The 23192-nt window shown below is 46.7% G+C and overlaps 4 protein-coding genes across 8 annotated transcripts in view; 1 reads left to right on the top strand and 3 right to left on the bottom strand.

Annotated features, from left to right (window-relative positions):
* Positions 1-23192, top strand: part of dusp23b (dual specificity phosphatase 23b) — a 47793-nt gene that overhangs the window by 1459 nt on the left and 23142 nt on the right. The window contains exon 3 of one of the 2 annotated variants that reach the window (XR_015102609.1): positions 117-275. Coding sequence is in view for 1 of the 2 variants with exons in the window: in XM_086126558.1 (XP_085982684.1) it covers positions 117-302 (186 nt within the window). In the remaining variant the exon portion in view is untranslated. Of the gene's footprint in view, positions 1-116; positions 1351-23192 lie in introns of those variants that run through there. The other variant, XM_086126558.1, reaches the window with a different exon arrangement.
* On the bottom strand, positions 684-8677 carry afdnb (afadin, adherens junction formation factor b). Its single transcript, XM_086126561.1, has 24 exons — positions 8465-8677; positions 7592-7784; positions 7409-7515; positions 7209-7327; positions 7045-7133; positions 6900-6965; positions 6387-6571; positions 6107-6252; positions 5305-5399; positions 4945-5216; positions 4710-4853; positions 4284-4482; positions 4134-4213; positions 3716-3802; positions 3538-3603; positions 3387-3460; positions 3210-3328; positions 2973-3143; positions 2780-2859; positions 2552-2695; positions 1531-2349; positions 1152-1236; positions 1008-1047; positions 684-829 (listed from the first exon to the last, which is right to left on the bottom strand). Exons 1-24 carry the CDS (start codon positions 8558-8560, stop codon positions 736-738), a joined length of 3570 nt encoding a protein of 1189 aa, XP_085982687.1. The 5' UTR covers positions 8561-8677; the 3' UTR covers positions 684-735.
* slc22a3 (solute carrier family 22 member 3) lies at positions 9282-14253 on the bottom strand. The gene is made up of 11 exons (XM_086126562.1): positions 13743-14253; positions 13231-13334; positions 13007-13161; positions 12734-12902; positions 12543-12660; positions 12051-12154; positions 11756-11970; positions 11575-11683; positions 10408-10520; positions 10193-10292; positions 9282-9934 (listed from the first exon to the last, which is right to left on the bottom strand). Exons 1-11 carry the CDS (start codon positions 14127-14129, stop codon positions 9892-9894), a joined length of 1617 nt encoding a protein of 538 aa, XP_085982688.1. The 5' UTR covers positions 14130-14253; the 3' UTR covers positions 9282-9891.
* On the bottom strand, positions 15946-22512 carry txlnbb (taxilin beta b). Of its 4 annotated transcripts, XM_086126549.1 has the most exons (11): positions 22340-22512; positions 22052-22076; positions 21148-21418; positions 20269-20360; positions 19978-20148; positions 19150-19344; positions 18880-18999; positions 18733-18807; positions 17906-17998; positions 17725-17820; positions 15946-16435 (listed from the first exon to the last, which is right to left on the bottom strand). In XM_086126549.1, exons 3-11 carry the CDS (start codon positions 21356-21358, stop codon positions 16007-16009), a joined length of 1482 nt encoding a protein of 493 aa, XP_085982675.1. In that variant the 5' UTR covers positions 21359-21418; positions 22052-22076; positions 22340-22512; the 3' UTR covers positions 15946-16006. The 4 variants fall into 4 exon arrangements, with proteins under 4 accessions (XP_085982675.1, XP_085982677.1, XP_085982676.1 ...); XM_086126551.1 differs by lacking the exon at positions 22052-22076; XM_086126550.1 differs by lacking the exon at positions 22340-22512 and having other exon boundaries at positions 22052-22100.

Raw genomic sequence — 23192 nt, 5'->3', positions numbered from 1 at the left:
GATGTTTTAGTCACATTTTTTATAAAATAAACATGCCCAAAGGTGAAGAGTATTGGACTTTGGCACCAATTTTTGTGATTTTTTATTTACGCCCCCCTCCCCTCCTCCCCTTCTAGGGCGTGGCTGTCCACTGCATGCATGGCCACGGAAGAACGGGCACCATGCTGGCCTGCTACCTGGTCAAGACGAGGAAAATGGCCGGCATCGACGCCATCAACGAGATCCGCCGACTGCGCTCGGGCTCCATCGAAACCCACGACCAAGAAAAGGCAGTGGTACAGTTTTATCAACGCATTAAGTAGATAGCGTTCCCGTTTTTTGTGGGAACTGGAGAAAATCTTTTGAGTAATCGAGATGATTCCCTGAAAAAAGGTTTATAATTACCAAGAGATGCCAGAAGATGGCGGCAAAGCACTACTTTTATTGTTTTATCATAAGCTACTGTCGATTCTTAAAAGAATAAGCTCACAGATGAATCATGAATGTGCGTGCGGTGATCATGGTATGAGATTTCAACAGTGTTGTACAAGATGAAATACTTGATGATTTCGAGTCTGCAATTGAGACTTTAAAATGTGATCGAGCCAAAAAGAAAGTTCAAGGACACTGAAATCAAGTGTAGTACTATAATAAGTGTTTTACGATCGGTCAGGGTCTAACCCGAAAGCTTTGTTTTGACATAACTTTGTATGGGCATTTTTTTAAAAACAAGTTTCGCAAAACTTGAGCCTTCATTTATGCACTGGATGCCAGAGAAAATAGACGCTGACGCTCCTTGAACGGTAGCTTCTCGGGAGCCGACGTCCGCCGCGCTTTGTCTTCCCGGCACCTGCAGATCAATACAGTTTCTAATTTATCTATTTAAAAAAAAAATAATTAAGTTAAAGACTTTTCATCATGGGGGAAAAAAAATCCCCAAACTTCTCAGGGATCACTTGCAAAGTGGAGAAGCTAACGTGGTTCACTCTGTCCCAAAACAATAATGATGACTTTTTCTTAGGACTCACTCTGGTGTGTTGTCTTGTAGTCGTCCACTTGATATGTAATCTGCCCCCCACACCCCAAAAAAAAAAATAGGAAGGACAATAAAATACTGAGTGTTAAACAAGCAAAAAGTGTCAAACAGGGTCAATATTCCACCAACCAAGTACCTGTTTTCTCCTCTTTTGGGACGTCAAGACTTTTGGTCTGTGCTTTCAAATCGGCGTTTGTTGCAAACGGTGGGCTTTTCGTTTTCTATAAAACAAACCGTTATTTTGTACACATGACACCTTATTTTTTGCACCAAACATATTGAAAGCAACACTGGAGAAAAAAAGCAAAGACACCAACAATTACTCCAATGTTGCACCTTCTTGTATGTTTCTTTTGTACACGAAAAATATTTGTGGGTCAATGTGATCTTTAGTCATTTTAGATCTTGGCGAATTAAAAAAAAAAAAGAAGTCATGTAAGTGTTTTAACATGACTGAGATTAGAATGAGCAGAGCCAATGGCAGTAACGCTCTTTGGAGTAACAATTCGCATTACCTGAGCTCTTTTCTCCAACTCCCGTATCATCACCATCATGTCCAAGTCGTCATCGTCCTCATCCTCGTCCTCGCCCCTTTGCTGGATCTCTCGCAGCCTCTTCTGAAACTGCCACTCCAGGCTCAGTCTGCCAAGTCGCTCCGTCTCCTTGGCGCCGAGTTCCTCCTTGGCCCGAAGCGCCTTTAACTCCTGCTCCAGGAGTTCGTCCTCTCTCGGCTTCGGCGTCTCGTTCGATTCCCGGAGGTCTTTAAGCTCCACCGGACAAGCGCTGTGCTTCTGCTGGCTCGGTGGTTCTTGAGAGGAAACGTGCTTCGTGGGAGTGATGCTCACTTGAGGTTTTGGCACGTGTTGCTGGGATAGCCGCGAAGGTCGACGAAGCTTCTGATCAGCGGGAATCGGACATGCGTAGTTGACGGGCGGTTTCGGACTCCTTTGATCCGAGTGTCCGTTTACTTGAAGGGTTGGACTGGACGTCAGTGCCGCAAGACGGGAACGATGTTGGAATGTGGTGAGAGGAGGATTGGCGTGAGAAGCGAGCGGCCTGGTCACGGGGATGTCGATGCGGACGGGTTGGACGGAAGGTGTCGGCGTGGGCTGTTGTGAAAAGGGGGTCCTCCAGACTCCCGCGCGGCTCCCTTGCTGCCCTTTGTCTGGACAGCAGTTGTCGGCGAGGAGGTTTTGGTTGGAGACGCTCGGGCGAACGGGAAGGTGTGAGTGGTAGTTTTGCTTGGCGCCTCGGCCCTGCCAGGTAATCTGACTTGCGTCCAGCAGGGGGCCTCCCGTGTCCACGCACAAGTTCTCCTGTGAAAGAGCTTGACGCTGGAAAAGGGGAGGAGAAGAGAGTGTATTTTTATGACAAACAAAGCGCAGAACGTCATTCTTTACTGCCTCCTTCATCTTGTTTGCGCTGCTTCGTTTTTGTCCGAGTACCGACATGGTCTGCAACGTTAAAGAGCTGCGGCGAAGTTGACACAGATTGCCAGTACGGGCCCAGAGCAATGAAATGAGTGACGATTTTTACCATCAAGCTCCTTTTGCGAATAGCACTCGGTCCTTCCAAAGGCCTCAGAGACACCTGAAACATTTGCTGCGGTCGACTGGATGCGGATGTGTTCTTGTCCTGATATTTCCGAGTCGGGAGCGTCAAATATTCTCGATGAAATGTCTGTCAACAGACAAAAAGGGTGTGCCTGTGTGACCTCTCGAAACAATCGGCGCCGAAATGAATCTTTCGGGTGCTTCATCGTACATCGGTGGAAAGGTTGGAAACTGAGTTGTTCCCCCGCATGTCTCGGTTGGCGAGCTCATCCCCATCCTCGAGGGCAAAATCTTTCAGAGTAGGCAAGAAAAAGAATTCAAATACTTAAAAAAAAGATCGCAGTTGTTCATGTGACGCCCCTTTGGTGTATTTCATCGCAAAAATCAGAATGGACGTCACACACCGGCCATGTTGGGGTTGGAGCGATAAAATTGCCTGTTCCTCTGCATGAGCTGCGCTTTCTTTTCCCCGTGGCGGCCGTGCCGAAACCCCGACTGCTCCGGTTGAGCAAGCTCCTCCGCAGCGTACAGAGGAATTTCCTTCCGGCTTGCTGCGACGTGGCTCTTATCACCCGCTTTCGGGAAGAGAAAGAGATGGTCAGAATTTTCATACAGATCAGCTTTTTGTGGACGGTTTCTACCTGCAGTCCCAGCAGGGGCGGGATCGCCTAGCAGAGCACCGAGGCCATTGAAGCTGGCGCCAAACTTGGCCACTTTTAAGGTCACGATAGGCCCGGTTTGCATCATGATCGCCGCCGCCCTAAACGGATACAACATCAAAATGTCCGTCTAGCCTTTGTGGGTTTGTGGTCGGCTACCTTTCCTGACTGAGACCGAGGAAGTTTTGACCGTCCACGCTGAGCAGCTGGTCCCCCGCCGTCAACAGTCCATTCTGTAAAAATCGCAACTGTTTCAGAAACCCCCAATGGAATGACTTGGGGGGGGGGGGGGGGGAGTTCCTCATCCCACCATCTCAGCTGGGCCTCCCTTGACGATTGACTTGATGTAAATCCCAAGGTGGTCTTGGCCCGCTCCCTGAGGCATAATTACATCGAGGATGCTAATCAGATCAGACTTTTGGCGAGATAGCGGTGGCGATTGTGAGAACATGTTTGGGGTTTTTTTGTGTCAGGGTTGTCACGGTTACCTTGGCAGCCACAATGCTGACCCCCATGCCACTGTTGAGAGGTTTCTTCAGGGTGATCGTATCGGTCTGTGGCTCTTTCTGGTTGTCCTGATGATGAGAGAGAGAAAAAAATCGTCCGGTAGTATCTTGATTTAAGAATGCCCCAGCTATTTCATTTTTCAAGTTACAAGCTGTGCCTTGGTCGATAAATACACTTTATTTGTCTCATTGTTTTAGCGACATTTGAGCTTCAGACACCGCGTCACTTGAGCAAGGGGAAAAAGGAAATGGAGTTCAGCCCTTCATTGAACGCAACATAGTTTCAAAATGAGAACACTCGCAAGAGCATCTCCAGCTCCTGATGTCACTCATTAGGCCACACCCCTTAAAGGCTCAGAAATAGCCTGAAGAGTCAGTTTTTGTCTTGCATCGTGTATACCAAGTATGGAGTTCCTGGTTCATTGAAGAAGACGGTCCAATCTCCTTTCGGGTTCTGCTGGGAGGTTAGATAGCAGAGACCTACGAGGGAAGCATCACACAACGGTGGTGGTTTGATTTCGTACGATTCAAATCTTTCCTTGTCCATTACCTCTCTGGCAAATGGGCTCCAGGAACTCCCGAAATCCGGGAGGGATTCCTCTCATGCTGTTGCAGGAGTAGCCGCCATCTGGCAGCAGGAAGGGCAGGTGGAGGTCTAGGTTCTCCTCCAGCTGTACGTCTCGGCCTTCCTGCCGAATCAGGTTGTCCACCGATGCCTCTGCGGTCTTGACCGCAGCAGCGATCAAATCCTGCAGCGAGATAGTGGACATGTCACTTCAATAAAGAAAGTCCAAACCGAAGACTCTTACCGTAGGAGTCATTATAACAAATCTTGTTCTTGCACTGTACGTTCTTTGAGTCATTTCCGTGAGCTACTTTCAATTTCTTTACTTTTGATTGTCTTTGAAGCAAAATTGAGCTAGCTTTGGTGCGAAATGTGCTTTAATGAGAATAAAGTGGCCCTGCCTTGCCTTACCGCTGGGATGTGAGGCTCATTGGGGGCGTAAAAGTATCCGCTTAGCAAAGCCTGCAGCTGCAGCGAATTCAGCTTGAAACAGGTGTTCTGGATCTCTTTCACGTCTTCTGTGGTGTATTTATTCATGGTCAGGAGCATCGTTGTCTGTTTGAAAATAAATAAACCATTTGATGGGTGTACTTTTATGAAAGTTTGGGGTCGTATCCCGTTTGCTGCGATGCGAAACACGACCGACCTGGATGACGCGTCCCAGATGGCAGTCGGCCGCCAGCTCCAGGCCCTGCCTCTCTGCCCAGGCCTCTATGCCGGTCAACCTCTGGCGGAGAGCCGCCCCCCAATAGTGGGAACGCAGGCCCGGGGTGCTGGCATCAGGCTTGACGAGACGGTTGAAGAGCCAGGTGCTGATGAAGTGGAAGAGCTGGGAAAAGAGCTGGATGGCGAGGGCCGGGTTGACCTGGTAGCGGCGCAACAGTGACATGCTGTTCATCAAGGTGTTCAGCACCATCTCTGTCACGATAGCGAGGCAAACGGGAGACCTTTTTGGTAAGGTTGAGGTCATTTTGCTTCGTGTTGTCCGCTGCGGGATTATTTTTACCTATCCCGGCAGGAAGAGGACCATGTTGCTCGGGATCGATCAAAAAGGTCGGCAGATTCTTGCTGAGCTCAATCTGTATGCGCTGAATCAGGTGACTGGAGTGATATAAACACACGGAATCCAAAAGTAAATGTAGTGGTACCTCTATTTACGAAATTAATTGGTTCTGGAAGAACTAGAAAAGTTTGTAAGTAGAGACGCGTTTTCCATGTAAATACTCTAATCCGTTCCAAGCGCCCCCCCCCCCCCCAAAAATTCATAATTCATAAAAATGCATCAAAATATGTAACAAATACATCTTACAATTAGATTATTGCACAATAAATGAGAGTCGAATAGAGTAAAGAATAAAAATGACGGTCATTTAACTTTTAACTGCGTCCATCGTTTTTTTGCCCTCCTTAGTTCGTGTTCTCTCTCAGAAGTGGTTTTTGCCCGGCGTTTTGGCAAGAACTGATCCAAGGGCATTTGCTTATGTCGGCTTTTAACAATCCTTCGAAAATTTCCAAGGCATACATCAGCATAGTGAGCGATCGCCGGAGGTGAACACCTTTTCTCGTCATTTTTCACTTTTACGTAAAACTATCGGAACGCCTTATAGCCCGAGGGGCGAATGATGAGCAGCCCATACTGTATTTTTACCTTTTGTATCTTGACATTTCTCTCATAACAAGAGGCAATATTGTCCTGTCGAGGCGTTTCATAACTTGAACATTCCGTATGAAAAGACGTTCGTAAGTAGAGCCGCCACTGCAGATGGATTTTAATTCAAGTCCGTGCCAAGAGTCAAGAGCGCCCTTACCTGTAAGCTTTGTGCACGAGGTGCGACAGATCCAACTGACTTTGTCGCGTCAGCCCGCTGAGGTCCTTGTCGTGTTTGAAGAAGTTGAGCAGCTCTGAAGTGTTAGCCATCCAGAAGGCGAGAGCTCCGGCGATATCCTGCTGCCTCTAGAAGATGAAGAGAATGTGCTGTCTTTGTGGTGTCCCCCCCCCCCCCCCCCCCCCATTCCTCATTTGCATCCCCATCTCTGCCTGTGATACCGGGCGGATTCTACGTGATAATAGTATGCTCCTGGACTTGCCTGGATGACCTTGCTCATCACAGCCACCATTTTGTCTGCGATAGAGGTTACGCCGCCAGTCGCCGCGTCCGGACGTCGCAGCGCAAAGCGGCCCGCGGCGTAAAGGGCATACGCTGGCGAGAGCTTGAAGTGAATCGTGGAGCTGTTGGCGTAATTTATGACTGCCGTCAGGAAGGCCTCTTCGGCTGAAACGTCACATGGGGACATGAGAAGACGCGAATGCTTTCTTGGTTCACATTTGTCCTCCATGTCGCTGCTGTATGTATTTTATTTCCTGCCCTAAAAGTATCCAAGATGTCAGTTAATTCATCTGGATCTCAAGCCGTGGTTGACTTTACCTCTCCCTCTTTCCATATTTTTTCATGTCGTGTCGTCATTCGTGGATTAAAAAAAAAAGAAAAAGTCAGAAAGTTATGTTGGCAAAGGAGTCAAAAGAACATGAATCTGTTTTTTAAAAAATGGGTATTTGTACTCGGTCTTACTTCTCCACCGTTGCCCTGTAGTTGTACTCACAGTGATCGCAGAGTTGAATTCCAAGCGGTAAACCAAGCTGATCGAAGAAGTCCGGCTGAGGACCGTCTGTGCAATTTCATAGTCACGTCATCGATCTCAAAGCAATAACCCGAAGCCGCCACCCTTTACAAGCATGTCGACTTACTTGTGTCCGCCGGCCACTCTCCTTGCCTTTTCGCTCCCGTGTACCGTTCCGGTGTTTCTTGGTTGCCATTCGCTGGGTTTTCACTCGCCCTAGACATTTGTTTCGACAATTAATTTAATTGCAGTCAGATGTCCTTTTTTTGTTTGTTGTTTTGTTTTTTTAACCTGTTCTTGTCCCCTGCAGCCTCGTCAGCCACTTTGTTTCTATTCTTCTTGTCTTTCCTCGACAGAGTCCTCTTGAATGTCTGGATCACGCCCCCCTTTTCCTTGTTGTGACCGCTCTCCTTTATTGATCGCATAAGATTTTGACATTTCAGCATGATATTTAAAATGTTCTCTTGAAGATGGCGGAAGGCAGATGATACCCCGGGCGTCTCCTTGCTTTGCTTAAGCACGAACCGTCCTTCTCCGTTGTCCGAGTTCCAGTTTAACTGAACCACCAACGGTCTCTCGTCTGGATCCAGTTGACGTTCTTGTTTTGCGCATGGACAGAGAAAGCAGAAATTGTAAGGATCAGAGCAGTGTCACTTTTGGACTCGGCGTCTCACCCTTATCGCCGTGGATCTCGTACAAGGAATGGCGATTGCTGAGCATTTTCATATCGGGACGGAATTTCTCGGCCAGAGTTTCGACCACCTCGGTGGTTGAAGCGTTGCTGCAAAAACGCAGGCACTTGGTAGCGACGTTTCCCCCGGCACGATCTTCGAAGTAGAAGCGCATCACACCTTGAAACAGCAGATTCTAACAACGGCAAAGAAATAACACCCGGCTTAAGCTGTTGTCAATGGTCAAGGTGAAAACACAGAGGACTTTGAGTTTTCAAAGGGAGTCAAGTTGATTGGGCAGCTAGCTGATCAACTCACAGGGTGCGCCCAGGATTGGGTCTGCCAAACGGGCAAAATTGAGGCGCCCTTCATTTGCTTTTTCATCATACCGGGAGAGCTTGATGCAAATCGAGTAAGTTAGCACATGCAAGATGATTTATCAACACAGAGACGTATTGTGGTGTCTGTTTCTTTTTTGCAAAAACTGTACCCGGTGAGTGTAACCATGACTGCGGTTATTGTAGCAGGAGACAAAATGAGAGCCAAGGGGGAGAACAGATCATTTTTGAAATGCCAGAAACCAAAAATCGAGACATATCATCTTTTTCTGCAACTGCGAACGATATGAGAGCTGACTCGGAGCCAGTCACAAGACGGAGTCATGCCAGCTGGCTGATGACAAGACTGCTTTTCAATTTTAGCCATCATACAATTTAACGCCCGTTTTTTGGGGATCGCAACCAGGCCCGAGGTGTCAAATCGAACATGTGGCGGGCGTGGATTTTGGTCGTTGCAGCTTACTTACCGTGTCCGGTTCCCGAGGTGTCAAATCGAATATGTGGCGGGCGTGGATTTTGGTCGTTGCAGCTTACTTACCGTGTCCGGTTCGCTTATTTCAAACAAGTCCAGTCTGTTGTTGTTCCACCGCCTGATGACGTGGGCCAACTTTTCCCGTTCTTCCTCGGTTGGCATTTTGCGCCAACGAATGCTCCCTCTAGCTGACTTCCGGAGTCGAGAGAAACAAAATTTCCCAACTGTACCCGTCCCGCTTTGCTTGTGCTTTAAACTTGCCGTGCCCACTCAGCGAGATCTTAACATCATCGCCGAGTTTATCCCCTCTTCACAGCCCCTCTCCAAGCCACCCCCCCCCCCCCCCCCCGCCGTCATTAAATGGGTCAGTGGAGCTTCGTTATGTGCGGGGAAAATTTTCCCAATCGTACATCAGAGGCGTGTTATTTCTGTCCTTTGACTCCACCAACGATTTAAATCTCCAATGATGGTCAGTCGGGCAAACTCCTCACGACTGCAGTTGAATCCTAAAATCCGTTGATCGAAAGAGATTTTGTTTTGTGCGTTTCCTGGGGGTTGCCAAGCATATTTTCTCAGTCACCATCAGATTGTTTTTTTTTTTTTAATGGCGTGAAGGGAAACCCACTTCTCACGCATAGCTGCGATCTTCAGCACAGTTACTGTGTACGGGTCGTTCCATTCAGTTGACGCGACGTATGTGGGGCAGCTTTTGTTGGCCTCCCTCGGCCTTTTCTGGGTAAACGTTCAGTGGGACAAAGGCTTGAACAAAAACATGCCTCAATTAGATATACAGCCTACAAATAGATGTCTTCAACAATCCCTTGTATTGTTGTCTGGATTTTAGAAAAAGAAACAAAACAAAACAAAAAAGATGCGAAAGAAGTTTAAATCTCACAAATGTCTTTATTGGTGCTTCTAAAATAGACATGATTCCCCCAAAAATGCCTGACAAGGAGAACGTAACAGACAGACGATGATGTTATTTTGATTGAATTTGTTCTGAGAACACGAGCGGGACGGGCCTTGTCAACACAATAAATTAAGCGTCGGGCGGCGATGAATGGGCATTCACAACCCCGTTTTCATTGGGAATCCTTTGAAATGATCACATTGTGACACAATGGATGCATCAGATTCACAATTTTGGGGTCACCCATCTGTCAAGGATGTGCGCTTCAGATTGGAGCTCATTTGGACTATTTCACGGGGAGGCGTTCGTCAAAGTACCAAGAATTTGCCCCAAAACGGCTGCTCCAAACCCAAGTCGCCTACTTCTTCTGAAACTTCTGGCATAACCTTTTCATCCTTTCCAGGAGCTACTAACGGATGCACTTTGTGGGCTGGTTGCGATCGGGACACATTAAATGTCACGAGGATACATGAGTAAATAATTGAAGGAGCATGTGAGCCCCCCCAGAAAGGCAATCAATTCGTCAGAATCATCAGCAAAATACAGAAAGATGCCGAAATCTTCATGAGACTCCCTCCTCTTGTCATGTCATGGAGTCGTTTGTCTCCTTGGATTGGTTTTGTTTTCTACAAGAGTGGACGAGAGGACATTAGAGCTTATTCAAGTGGATGCCACATCCTTAAGGATGCATGCTACACGCATCCCGATTTTTATTCTGATTTTTATACCAACAGAGCGCAGCGGTTTGTGAACTCACTCACTGCCAACCCTCCCCAATTACAACGCATATTTGGCATCTCTCGCCATCAATGAAAAGGCGCCACAGGGCATCCAGACAGCCGGTCGATGCGACGAAGAAAGAAGAGGGGTAAAAAAAATTGCACCTTCTTAGATTCTCCATGTCCTCGATGGTCTCCGGCAGCGCAACTCCTTTCATCTCCGGCAACAGTGTCACTGAGCCGCAGTTAATAACTGCCAAAGCCCCTTCAACAACAACAAAAAACACGCGCGCGCAGGATTTGTGGTACAGCCTCATTCATTTACATCGGGCACCTGACACGAACGTGGCATCGGATTGGTGGGACATTTTCTACCGTACCGTAGACATAAAAGGGGAGCTCCTGCCTCAAGGCTGTCAACCGGTAGAGCAGCAGTGGGGCCACAATGACACCAGCGTCGCAGGCTGACGAACACACGCACACGCCCAGATTTCTAGGCAAACGGACATGGTAATGCAACGGAAGAGGCTCCATCCCCTCTGAGCCACCGCAAAGTTTTCGGTACCTCAAATAGTGTCTGGTCCGCAGACCTGAGGCACCGGCGTAGGGGCGGAGGAACTCAGGCCATTCAAAGATTTGAAAACAAATGATAGGATCTTAAAAAGAACTCTAAAATGTACGGGGAGCCAGCAAAGGGATGCCAGAGTAGGAGTTATGTGCTCAACTCTTACAAGTTCCTGTCAAGAGGTGAGCAGCAGCATTCTGGACCCACTGGAGACGCTTCATGGAGGATTGTCTGACTCCAAAGTAAAGTGCATGACAGTAATCCAGCATGGAAGATGCCAGGTGCCTACTATGAAAGAAACTGGATTGAACAATGGCACCGATTTACCGGTCCAATTTAAAACACTGTCCAGTTTAAGACAAGTTGGCTTAAGATACGGAAGCCAGGGGGCCCAAGTCGACAGGATGGGATGTACAAGGGCCACCGGGACCAAGCACCATCGCTTCTGTCTTCTTTTCATTGAAATTCAAGACATTTTGTGCTCATCCCGGTCTTAATTTCCTCCAGCTAGGATAAAAGTGGCCTCAATGAGTAAATGAGTCAGTCCGGATAATTGGGCTTTTTCTACCACGTTTGGGATCTCGGTCTTTCTGGTTGAAGGGTCCAGATAACCTATTTACAATATTGATGTTATATGGCAAAGTAGCATTTACAACGTCTTCCTCACAGTTCTGAGGTTAAAGTTTTGAGACCTTGCTCTTCCTATTTGGCCTTTGCATGTCCTCCCTTGGGTTGACGTGTTTTGTTTGTCTATATGTGCCTGGGGATTTGGCCAGTGACCGGTCTTGGGGTCTGTCTGGCTTTTTTTTCAAAGGCGCCAGCACACCCAAATCTTTCAAAGGATCAATGTGTCTGAGTTTCAGGCTTACAAAAACCGTTCCTGGATCCTTTCTTGTTGCTAAAGCGCTCCATTCTGACAGCATACATCTTGCACTCTTTGTCTTCTCTCGAAAGAAGTGTATTGCAATCATCACTTTCGCACCTCAGAGTGGTGGGATACAGCTCGGTGTTTGCAAAGCTGAGCGTCTCCAGCGTCGTGGCAACGGCGAGTCTGCCGATGAAGACCACGGCTTTTTTCAACCAGGAAAGCTCTGCGGAGAAGGTTCCATTTCAGAAACGTGGATGACGGGGGGGAAAGGGGGGGGGGGTCACCTCGAACCTACCCAAGGAAATGAAGGGGGCGGCCAGGCAGGCGAGCCCCGCGATTAAATTGGTCGACGCCAACAGGGAGCGTCTGCCGATTCTGTCAACCAGCAGGTAGAAAATGAGGCCCGTGGGGAGTTCCACCGCCGAAGAGATGAAGAAGTCCAGGAAGTGGTTGTCGCCCGTGGTCCCCAGGCGCAAAACCAGACCGTAGAACACAATACTGCTTGAAAACCTGCGGAGGCGGAATGAAGGCAAACCCTTGACTGTGGGAAGGAATGCGGTCCAACCGTGAGGATCATCAAACTGACTTGCCAGGCATAAATCAAAATGAGCGTGTTCCTCCTGACGGCGCGGGTCCTGAACAAGTCCAGAAAGGATAAAGTATGTTGTTCTTTCTTCGTCTCCAGAGGAGTCATCTAAAGGGAATCACATGGGGATCATACAGTAGCTCTCTTACCTCCCTACAAAAAATTGATTCGTCGCAAAAAGTTCTGCATGGTGAAATTTGGGGTTGAACCTAAAAATGCACGACAACTTTTACGGGTGCTCTTCATGTTACGTTCTATCAACACTTGAATGCCAAATGGCCGCTTGTTCGCTGCTTCAGTAACTTTCTGCACAACTTGCTGCTCTTTAGAAACCACCTTGAATAGCAACAGTCCACCTGTGGCCACTTCCTTCCAACAACATCCTGTTTCGAAACCTCGCTCAAGTTTCCAGAACATCAATTGAAGTTCACCCGGGAATCATTTTAAATTCATTCTAATAATATTCACTTTTTGGGGTGGGGGGATAGTAGTGTACCTCTTGGAGGTTCTGTGGCAAGCTTCGACCGTTGCACTTGGCGACATCGGCCACGATCCGCATGGCCTCCGATTTCCTCCTCTGAGAGAACAGCCAGCGCGGGGACTCGGCAATCATCCTGGACAAACACATCCTTTGTCGGATGCCCTGAATTGGATTATGGAAGTGGGACCGCGGGAAAATAGAGTTACCAGTAATACGGGATAAAGAGGAACCAGGGTAGCGTCATGATGAGTTGCAGCGTCTTCCAGGAGGGTACAAAGTAAGCCAAGCCGGGCAGGATCATCATGCCGATGGAGAAGAATGAGCGGCACACCATGGACACCAATTTCCTGTTGTTTGAGCTGAAGAACTCAAACACTGGATTTGGATCAAATTCAAGATGGTTTGATTGACATTTGGTCAATCCCAGCAAATGTTTGACCATAAGCGGGGTACGCCCACGCATGAATTGCGGTACATACGCAGTACATAGCATGACGTCCACGCTCCCTTTTCAAAAAACCCTTGCAGGAAGCGAAATGCCAGAAGCAGCGGGTACCACGGCGACAGCATGACGCCCACGCCCACCAGACCGAGGCAAAACATGAAGGCAATGAAACAAGGCTTCCTGCCAAACCTGTGAGGAAGGACGCCTTAGGAACGTTTCATTCGCCGGGATTATTTCCACTAAAATAAAAAGGCAAACCTGTCGGACAAGTAGCCGGTGATGAAAGCGCCGACGAATAGGCCGCACGCCATCGTGACTTGATTGAGATCGGCGAGCCAGGATCTCTCGCACACCAACGAGAACTGTGGGGCGGAAGATTTGGTTGATGGTTCGATTGGCCTTGTGGTGGACCGCCCGCAGAAGGGGTACGCCTCATCTGCTCCGGAAAGATTCTTGGCGTCTCGAGAAGTCTCCCGATAGCCCCCTAAAAAGTCGCTAGATTTGTCGCTAGTCACTTAAAAAAAAACTTTCTTACCCAGGTGCGTTACTATGGTGACAGAGTCACATGAATGAGAGAGGACGATTTGCAGTCGAGCCATCCACTGCTCTGGATGTGAGTCCCCAGAAGTTTTTGGACGACGACAGCTCGTCGCAATTTTCGGTCGGGGGAAAAAAATATTTGTCCCGAGTCTACTTCGAGAGACCTTCTCAATAGCACAGCTCAGTCGAGTCAAGTTGAACAGATCAGAATAGAAAACGGCGACACATACCTCAGAAACGATCGTGGAATAGTTTATATCGAAAGCCCACCCGCCGTCGCACGGCATCACGGGGGTCTTGTTGGACGTCAGCATTTTTTCCAGTTCATCGCAAGTTTCGTGAGTCAGGTTCAAGCGGAACCTGTTGCAACGGCTGAAGGACGCTTCCGAACGGGGGATGGTGACCTCCCTCACCTCCGCTTCCGTCCAGTCGCACTCGCGCCGGAGCCGCTCGGCCTCCGGGATGGCGCACCAGTGATCCGGCGTCTTGCCTAGGAAAACGACCCCCACCAGGACAAAGGAGAAGGGGATCAGCGGCAGGGAGCAGAGTATCAACAATCTCTTCTGGAAAAATCCAAAGTCTCCAATTTGCACAATGAGGTCGCTGAAATCCGCCATCGCGGCGAAGGAAGTGCGCACGGCGGTTGTTTATAAGGAGCAGTCTGGAGCGGCTCAAAGTCCTGACTTTATTATCAGTCGGGAGTTTATTTGCCGTCCCTTCCTGGAGGGGGAAGCGACTTTCACATCGACCTTATTTGTGTCTGACTGGCGTCTGATTTATGCGATGAGTCCACTTTCATTTCCCAAAGCAAGCTCTTCCTTTGACCACTCAGCAATTTTTTTTGTTGTTGTCTCAGAGAATTTATCTATTGCGTGTCAAAGATGACCTGCTTTGTTCTTTAATCCCGCCCACCGAGACTTTACATTCAGACTCCTGTGTTATTTGTTGACTTCATTGAGCAGTTGCCCCCCCCCCCCCGCCCTCTCCTCAAAAATAGGTTTTGTTAAAACGTGTATCCTGCAGGATTCTAGCATCTTTTTTTCTATACACAGTGTTTTTGTGACAATGTCGTAGGCAATTTTTTTTTCAAGAAAAAAATGTCAATTGGGGATTCAAAAAATAATTTTATGGGAGTGAAATTGAATTTTTTAGATCTTTTTTAAAAAAATTTAATCCTAGAATAAACATTTTTTTGAGGAAATGTTTAACTGAAAAAACAATCTACTGAAGTTGGATTTTTATTACAAAAATAAATTTTGGGGAGAAAAAAAAGAGAATTGAATCTCATGAGAGTAAATGGAATATTATTTCTTTTTACGTGAACGAAGCCCTTTTTATCAAGAAAAAAAACAAATTATGACCATGAAGTTGTATATTTTTATAATTGTATTTGTTTAAATTTCAAATCAATTTGATGGCACTGAATTTGTGTTTTTCATGAAACTCATTCCATTGACAATGAAGTACATTTTATGACAAAACTGGAATTATATTCTCTACAATCTTACGGGACAAAATCCAAACTTTTGGGGAGATTTATTTTCCCCCAAAAAAATGATTAGCATTCTATATTTTGAGACTCGTATGACTTGGGATAAAAAAAAAATTTTCTTTAATTAAACAGAAAAAAGTTGATGTCATGAGATGATGCAGAATGGTACACGTCCGCCGTTAGCGGCTAATCGGTCGACGAATGATTGATAGCTCCGCTTGTTTTCTTGCCGCCTCACCTCGGATCAAAGCCGCACGGACCTTTGTGGACGGCGCCGTCGTTGTCTTTGTCGGTTCTGACAGCTCCCATGCGCAGCGGCGCTGGTTGTATGGCAACTCTTATCAGCGTCTGCGCCTCTGCCGGGCCATTGTATGACCACGGAGAGAAAATTTACGCAGCGCTGACAAGCACGGCTGACGTTTCCGTAGCGACAACAAAAACAAACCCTCTGACAAAAGCATCCTCGGTGTACGTGTCAAAGTCTCCTTAACCGTGCGGCAGATGGCGCTCTTTTTTGCTTTGCTCTTGATGCGAGAGACTTGCATTATTGATGAGTCGTCGGTATGGGGCTTTGTTTTCGATTCACCGCAGAGGAAAGCTTTTCTTTCCCCGATGCTAATTGATTCAAATTCATTTTGAACCGCTGTTTATTGACGGAAACGCCTGCTTCGTCGTGTTTTTTTTATTTTGTGTGTGTGTGTATTTACAAAGTTTATAAGAAAATTAGAAGAGAGCAGATTGTATTTATTCATGTATCATGGCTGAACCCCCCCCCCCCGAGTTTTGTTATTATTATTATTATAATATATTATCATATACATTATTCTTGTAAAAGAAGAGTCGAAAATAATTCCCGACTGGAAAAAAAAAATATCAGTGTATGTAAACATATCTGGTAGAAACTGCAAACGCTGAAATATATTTGTTAAACGTACCTCTCTTTTTTTTTTTTTTATTGCCATGAAAATAACACACACAGTACAAGGCCGATCATTGGAAGTGTCAGTCAACAGACGCCAGTTCCAAATGTTCCTGGCATTTGTCGCTCTGCTCTGTGCGCTTCTCCGCCGATCGCCGGGCACCTTCGGAAGCTCCCAGCGTCGTGGCGTCCGCCGCGGGGCCCACATTGGAGCCGGCGAAGGAGCCGGCGATCTCCTTAAGGAGGGCCCGCTCGGCTTTCAGTTTGGCCAGCTCCTGGCTCAGATGTTTTTCCGGTGCGGCGGCGGGCCCCGCGGGGGCCGCGCTCGCCGCGTCTTCCTCGGGGGTCTCCTTCTCAGGGACCTCCTCCTTCGTCCCCTCGCTCGGGTGACCTTCGGCCGCTTGCGCCTTCTCGTAGAGACTCTTCCTCTCGTCTTGCAAAGCCCTGCACAGACTTTCCAGCTTCTGGTTCTTGATGGCGATCACCTCCAGCTCCTTGTCCCTCACGGCTTTCTGCAGCGCACAATTTAAACAGTCCATGTGATCATCGTACACGCTGACAAGAAAAAGCAAGTCATTGGTTAGGAAAGTAGTACTTTTCTTCAACAGGGTGCCCCAGCGTGGGAGCGGGGCAGGATGTGTTGTCGGCAATCTAATTTGATGCAACCGCGGGTGATGTTTTCTGTTGTCGTACTGTTTAAAAACGTTCCAATTATTCTCGAACAGTCGATGACTTGGAAATTCTGCTGAGTGACGATTGCGTCGAACGTTCATAAAAATCGGAGGGAAAAAAACCCCCATAATTTGCATCGTCATTTAGAACGCGGCGTATTTCAATCTGTAAACGTGTCACTGCTTTGAGGAAAAAAGTGAGAATTTTAGATTCAAGGTTTAGATTAAAGGTGTGGTTTTTAGAGAAGGGTCAATCTGGTGGGAATTTTTAGATTAAAAAAACATTTCATTTAAAAAAAAAAAGGAATCTTATAAAATATTTTTCTTATTCTAAAGGATCAGTGATTCTCAAAGTGCACTTGCATTTTTTCAAAATCGTTAATTACCATTTAAATCTTTTTTGTTACATGCCTCATGTTTACTTCTTGATTTTGATGTTTTTTTAAAATAACGTCAATATACTTTATCTGAATAAATTTTTTTTGGATGAGCGCTTAGGCCTATTACGCTACTGTACAATTTAATGTTGGTCATAGTTGTGGCTTTGGATTATTTAAAGTATTTTTTTTTAGGTGGTGTAAAGTGAGAAACGTTTGAGGACCACTATTACTGTGTCGAGGTGTGAGTGGGGAGGGGGACAGGGGGGGTTATCGTCCTACAAGAACATCGTCCTTCCTCTCCATTAAAAGTCATACTCAAGTTAAAAGTTGTACTCTCACGATATATTTTGGGGACAAAATAAAAGTCACTATCCCCTGCGAAAAATAACAAATTATCGCAACTTAATTCTTCCGTTTCATCCTTGTCAAGGCAACCGTACCAGAAAGAGCAGCACAATGTCCACTGAGTTATCATGATAGGCAAACAATGTCAATCTTTCAAATGCTTATTGGAGGTTTGTCCCCAATATTATTTATTCCCCCCGTCCCCGCCCCACCCCCACCAATACATTCAGTGTCAATGAGACACAGTTTGTTTTTTTGCTTCACGCGGGCCAGCCTGCTCCCTTCTAAATCTTGTGATCTCATTTTGAGTCTGACATCTCCCGCCGCTTTGTTTGAGCTATAATGAGCATCGCGCACGCCGTATATCAGTTGATTAGGGAAGAACAAAGGCAAGAAGGCCCTTACATCCGCCACCATGTCGACGAGACTCTTGTTGCAGCCGTCGAAGCGACTCTTCCATGATTGACACTCTTTCTCCAGCTTCCTCATCTTCTTGGCCATCTTGGAGCACAACAAAACATGTGAAAAGCGCCTAAAAATATCGCCCCTCGCTCCTCCTCTTCCCTTCAAAGGCCGCCATTCGTACTTTATCCATGTCCTGTTTGAAGCCGCTGTAGACGCTGTTACTTTTTGAAACGGTGCCCTGGATCTCGTCAAACTTCTTGGAGTACATGTCGAGCTGAGGAGACAAAACAGTATGACCGTACACGGCCTTCAAATTTGATTTCCAATATATATATATATACGTATATATATATATATTTGTTTGTTTTTTCCCCCTTCACTGACCCAAAAAGCAAATGACAATGTCAGTTTACGATCAGATATTTGCTTTCATTTTTCCTTGCGTTAATTTGCATCAGCGTCCACATGAAATGCACAGAAATGCTACCAATACTGTTTCGGCACACATCATGTGAAAACGCAGACGTGCCTACAAAAATAAAGATGTTTGATACAATGATGCAATATTATGAAAATAGTCGTACGTATTTAAAAAAAAAAAAACAAGAACTTACAAGAATTGTGACACTTTTTCAAAATATGTAATGTATTTCAGTTTAAAAAAAAAAGCTTAAAAAATATGCCGACACTCATATTTTTTTAACTGTAAACAATTTGTAATGCAACATGAATAAAGCAGTGTTGTTTTTTTAATGGCGCGGGGGTATAAAAAGTCAGATTTTTATTTATTTATTTTATTTTATTTTAATGACATAAATTGGTAATCTTACAAGAGGAAAGAATATATATCAAGACAAAAACATTTTGGGGAAAAAAGTTGCAATATTATGAGATGAAACCATGCCCCCCCCCCTGGCAAATTTATAAAAAAAAATTTAACAACATGAAATTAATAACCACCACTAATACACCCCCCCCCCCCCCCCCCCCCGCCTGGTATGAGCTTACCTGCGCCTTCATGTCCACCTCAGTCTCCTTCAAAAGTTTAGCTTGTGATTTGTACTCTGCGGCTTTTTGGAGCAGCTGTTGAAACATTGGCAAGGTTGAGAATGGCAGGATGGCACCAGGGCAAAAACATTTTTCAAATCCACTTACCAGTTCTTTCTCCAGCTTGTGTTTTTCCTCGGCCTCCTTCAGCAACATGTTAGCCTGAGTCAGCTTGGTGTCCAGAAGCTTCTCCTTCAGGTCACGGTGCTTGAACACCTTCTCCAGGTTCTGGAAAAGAGAGACTTTCCAAAGTGAAATGTCTCGTTTGAAGTCAAACTGAGGTGCGGTGGAACGCTGAAAGGCGACGGCCCATTTCTCAGAATTTCGGAAGAGGGAAAACAATCAAGCCATTGGTTGTGGACGCGTGAGCGCACGCACCGCCTCCCGCTGGTCGTACTGCGTAATGAGGCCCTTGAGTTTGTCGGCCAGGGCGCTGTTCTCCTGACACAGTTTGGTGTTGCGGCTGCTGTGCTCCTCGATCTGGGCCTGGATGTCGCTCAGGGTTCCCTGGAAGTGGGTGGTGATCTCCTTCCGCTTCAGGTCATCCTCTCGGCACCTCTGCAGCGTCTCCTCCTGCCGACGCCGGCATTGTTGGATTAGTAGCGGGGCAAGAGTTGGCGCGAAAGTGTTAAGATAGTCGTCTAAGAAGCATTTTCACCTTCGAAGTGGAGCCATTTCGCCCCATGAGGATGCAGTTAATTAAATGACCATAATTTTTATTCTTTACACCCTTCTTTGCTTTTTACACGCACAAATCGCATTTATTGTACAATAATCTAATTGTAACATGTATTTGTTACATATTTTGATGCATTTTTATGCTTTAGAAAACATTTATGTCTGAAATTTGGGGGGGCTTGGAACGGATTAGGGCATTTACATGCAAAAGGCGTCTCTACTTGCAAAATTTTCTAGTTCAGAAATTTCTTCCAGAACCAATTAATTTCGTAAGTAGAGGCACCACTGTATGATGTAAAAGACGAAGCGACGGTATTGTCTTTCTTAACCCTGCAACAACTTTTTGCCAGCACGCAAATGGCTGATCGAAATAGGCGGCTCACACGCCGATCTCTTGCATTTAGCACGCCGCCGCTAACGGCAACGTCGATGCTCCGACGAGCAAAACGGTCTAAAGCGTGGTTATGTTTCTCGAAATCTACGTGTCGTGATTCTTATCGAGGTGAGTCCGTGATTTGGGCCAAGCACCTTCAAGGTCTTGTTGTGGCGCTGCAGTTCTCGGCAGAGTCCCTCCAGTTTGCTGCGAGCCAGGACGGCGCGACTGTGCTCGCTCTGCAGCTGGTCCTTCTCCTTCATCACTTGCAGAAGCTTCTTCTGCAGAACCTTCAGCTGCTTCTGGTCGCTCCGGTGCTCCTCCAGCTTCAGACAGACAAACAGCACATGAATTCAATCCAGGTGTCGGCCACCCCGACGCTAACGCTCAGAGGTGAAGCGCAGGATTAGTCTGATTTGGCTCGCTGTCCGGGAAAATCCACTCGCCAGCTCGGCGTGCTTCTTGATGGTAGCTTCCAGTTTCTGCTCGGGAGTGTCCAGTTTGTTGAGACTTTGCATGAGGAGCATGGCCTCCTTTCCTGAGCAACAACAGAGGATTTCACATTTAGCATTCAGTCCTTCAAAATCACTCCCCAGACACTCGCTGTTTGTAAATCTGGGGATGTACACCCTCCCAGTCTTTCAGTTGGTACACTTTGGATCTGAATCCAGTTCGAAAGCATTTTTCTTTACGCTGATGATGTCATTGTTATTGCTCTTGAAAGACCAAAACTTGAAATCCGTTTCAGATGTTTGAGGTTTTGTTCTTGCTAGGACCAGATCCCAAATCTGCACCTTGAACTCGATCTAGAAATATTCCATTTGTCTTTGGGTCACAATGTGTCGACTTTTTAGCTCATAAATCCCGATTTTAATCCAGATTTCAGATCTCGATTATTGTTGACAGTCCATCCATTTTTCTAGGACGATACCAAAGATACAAATTTTGTCAAAATTTGGTTTGTCTGTGTCCAAACATTGTTGCTGTCCATATCAAGGATATTGAGCTCTTTACAGAAACTGAACAGTATCGAGGTGTACTTGGGTCATTTGGTTAGCACTTGGTTAGCATAGGTAGCACCCACGCGGACCCAACAAACCAAACCAAACTCACTCAATTCAATTGAAATCTGTTCACTTTCTAATTTAGGTCCATTCCACAAAGCTTTTTAATCCCCATTTTGGATCCGCACGACAAACGAAATGTTCTCCATTTGTCGTGTCGTGATACCAAAACTGTCCTGATTTACTAAGCAGAGATTTCAGGTTTCCTGTGGAAGCTACACCCGAGGTGACATCTATTCATGTTGTCCGAACAAAACCTACCCAAGCTTTTGAGCATCTTTTTCTCCAGTTTCTGCTCCCGTCGGGTGTTTGGCTGGACGTCCTCTGTGTCTTCTGGCTCATCTGGAGCCTCGTCGGCCTGGTAGGTGCTGATGATGTCCTCCAGTTGCTTGCCGAGGTCGTCGGTCAGGTCAGCATGAGCGTCTCCGGCCGACACCGCTTGGGTGGTGCTGTTCTCTGGGGAGGACTCCATCTTTGTTTGGTGTCACTCCGAGGCAATCGTTCGCCGTTTCTTTGTGATTTTTGAATGGTTCTGTAATGCAGACCTCCATTCAGCATCTCCAGTTGGTCCAGAAAGCTGCTGCTCGCCTCTTGACTGGTACTCGTAAGAGGGAGCATATAACTCCTACTCTGGCATTCCCACCACTGGCTCCCTCTACATTTTGGAGTTCCTTTTAAGATCCCATTTTCTTTAGTATTAATTGATTGGTTTGTTTGTTGTTGGACTTATGACTTTTGCGGTGGTTTTTTTGGTTTTGGCGGTTGTTTTATAGTGCTCTTGGAATTCGGTTGAGTTGAGACTCTAAACTTACTTTCATTACGACTTTCTTTTTTTTTTTTTCACCAATTCTTACTAAATTGCTGCGAAAGGAAAAGATCATTGGAAAAGGTGGCATGGTACAGGACAGCGCTTCCATTTTGACTGGACCATTTCATACTAAATTGGTGTGAATCGCGCAGGTTATGCTTACATGCATTCAAAAAGGGGAGCGATGGAAAAAACAAGCAGTCGGAGAATGTTTACGCGCATAAAATTAGCGCAGCCTTCACCCTGCTTTTCACAAGCTGAGCGCACGGCACCTGTTCCAGAGCCACGGGCTATTTTAAGACTCTCTTTACATGGGCAAGACATTTATTTATTTCCTCCTAAACCCACGCTACTTACTGATGGTTGGCAGTGGCGGCGGCAGCTGCGTGCACAAAAAAAAAAAAAACGGCAGTGATTCGCTTTGAATAACGTGGAAGGGAAGCTAAAATGGCAAAAGCTATTATGGGGAGTGGAGATTGAAAAGTCGTCACTGTCGTCGAAGTCAATGATATACGATGAGCAAACAAGCACGTTGCAGTTGAAAATCAAATCAAATCAAATCAAATAACACCGTTTATGTCAGGTTCATGTTATCTTCATGCGAATGGGCTAAAGCCAGCTAACACGCAAGGGAAGGGGTCTTACCGGGACCGAGGGCCGGAGGGGGAAAGAGAGCGTGGAGGGGCTCGGACAGGCTTCCTGCCACCACAGATGCAACAGCTGTGATAAGACCCCCTCAAAATAGACCAACCCCCAAGCAGGGGGAGAATTGACGAGGTGTTGGGGGTGCAGGACAGGACGCTATAACCCCCTCCCCCCCCCAAAAAAAAAAACAGCTGGCACCTTGTCACACACTGGTCATTGACACCCTGGGTGTGAATTGGGATTCATGGTTTGCGATTCCCAAATATTTGATCCGTGGATTTGCATGAGGTGGGTAACCCGGTGGACGAGTGGTTGGCGCATTGACCTCACGGTGCAGAGGCGCAGGGTTCGATTCCAGCTCTGGCCTTCCTGCGTGAAGTTTGCATGCTCTCCCTGGGCCTGCGTGGGTTTTCTCCGGGTACTCCGGTTTCCTCCCACGTTCCAAAAACATGCATTGGCAGAGCTGGTTGAACGCTCTAAATTGTCCCGAGGTGTGAGTGTGAGCGCGGATGGTTGCTTGTTTCTGTGTGCCCTGCGATTGGCTGGCCGTCCTCGAATGGTCATTTAATGCAAGGGAGCCCTTTGCACTGGAGGGGAGCAGGGGGAATCACTGTGTGCGCTTATTTTGTCGTTGGGCGAGCCGTTTTAAGAGCATGTATTATTCACACATTTAAAATGGCTTTTTTTTTTTTTGGTCATACATCTGGTTAGCAAGTGCGTGGTCCTGGGCCTCCCATGAACAATGTGAGCCCCACCAGCGTACGTTGCCCATCGCTACCCGAAGCGATACGTTCTGAGGTGACATCATTTGCACCACACCTTCAATCAGGAATTTTCACAAGCCTTCCAGCGC

This window comes from Hippocampus guttulatus, chromosome 13 (assembly GCF_054856545.1).
Source record: "Hippocampus guttulatus isolate MCC_2025c chromosome 13, RoL_Hgut_1.0, whole genome shotgun sequence".
Lineage (NCBI taxonomy): Eukaryota > Metazoa > Chordata > Actinopteri > Syngnathiformes > Syngnathidae > Hippocampus > Hippocampus guttulatus.
This window is presented reverse-complemented; position numbering and strand designations above follow the sequence as displayed.

What these genes read in the sequence shown, in the direction of transcription:
- slc22a3 (XM_086126562.1), bottom strand. Translation starts at nt 14,129, where the DNA reads ATGGCGGATTTCAGCGACCTCATTGTGCAAATTGGAGACTTTGGATTT. An exon ending in GACGTCATGCTATGTACTGC is followed by an intron (nt 12,903 to 13,006) that starts GTATGTACCGCA and finishes ATCCAAATCCAG; the next exon opens with TGTTTGAGTTCTTCAGCTCA. An exon ending in CTCTTTATCCCGTATTACTG is followed by an intron (nt 12,661 to 12,733) that starts GTAACTCTATTT and finishes GTGTTTGTCCAG; the next exon opens with GATGATTGCCGAGTCCCCGC.
- afdnb (XM_086126561.1), bottom strand. Translation starts at nt 8,560, where the DNA reads ATGCCAACCGAGGAAGAACGGGAAAAGTTGGCCCACGTCATCAGGCGG. An exon ending in ATCTGGGACGCGTCATCCAG is followed by an intron (nt 4,854 to 4,944) that starts GTCGGTCGTGTT and finishes ATTTTCAAACAG; the next exon opens with ACAACGATGCTCCTGACCAT. An exon ending in TTCGCAAAAGGAGCTTGATG is followed by an intron (nt 2,350 to 2,551) that starts GTAAAAATCGTC and finishes CCCCTTTTCCAG; the next exon opens with CGTCAAGCTCTTTCACAGGA.
- txlnbb (XM_086126549.1), bottom strand. Translation starts at nt 21,358, where the DNA reads ATGGAGTCCTCCCCAGAGAACAGCACCACCCAAGCGGTGTCGGCCGGA. An exon ending in AGGTGGACATGAAGGCGCAG is followed by an intron (nt 17,999 to 18,732) that starts GTAAGCTCATAC and finishes TTGTCTCCTCAG; the next exon opens with CTCGACATGTACTCCAAGAA. An exon ending in TCGTCGACATGGTGGCGGAT is followed by an intron (nt 16,436 to 17,724) that starts GTAAGGGCCTTC and finishes TGTGCGCTGCAG; the next exon opens with AAAGCCGTGAGGGACAAGGA.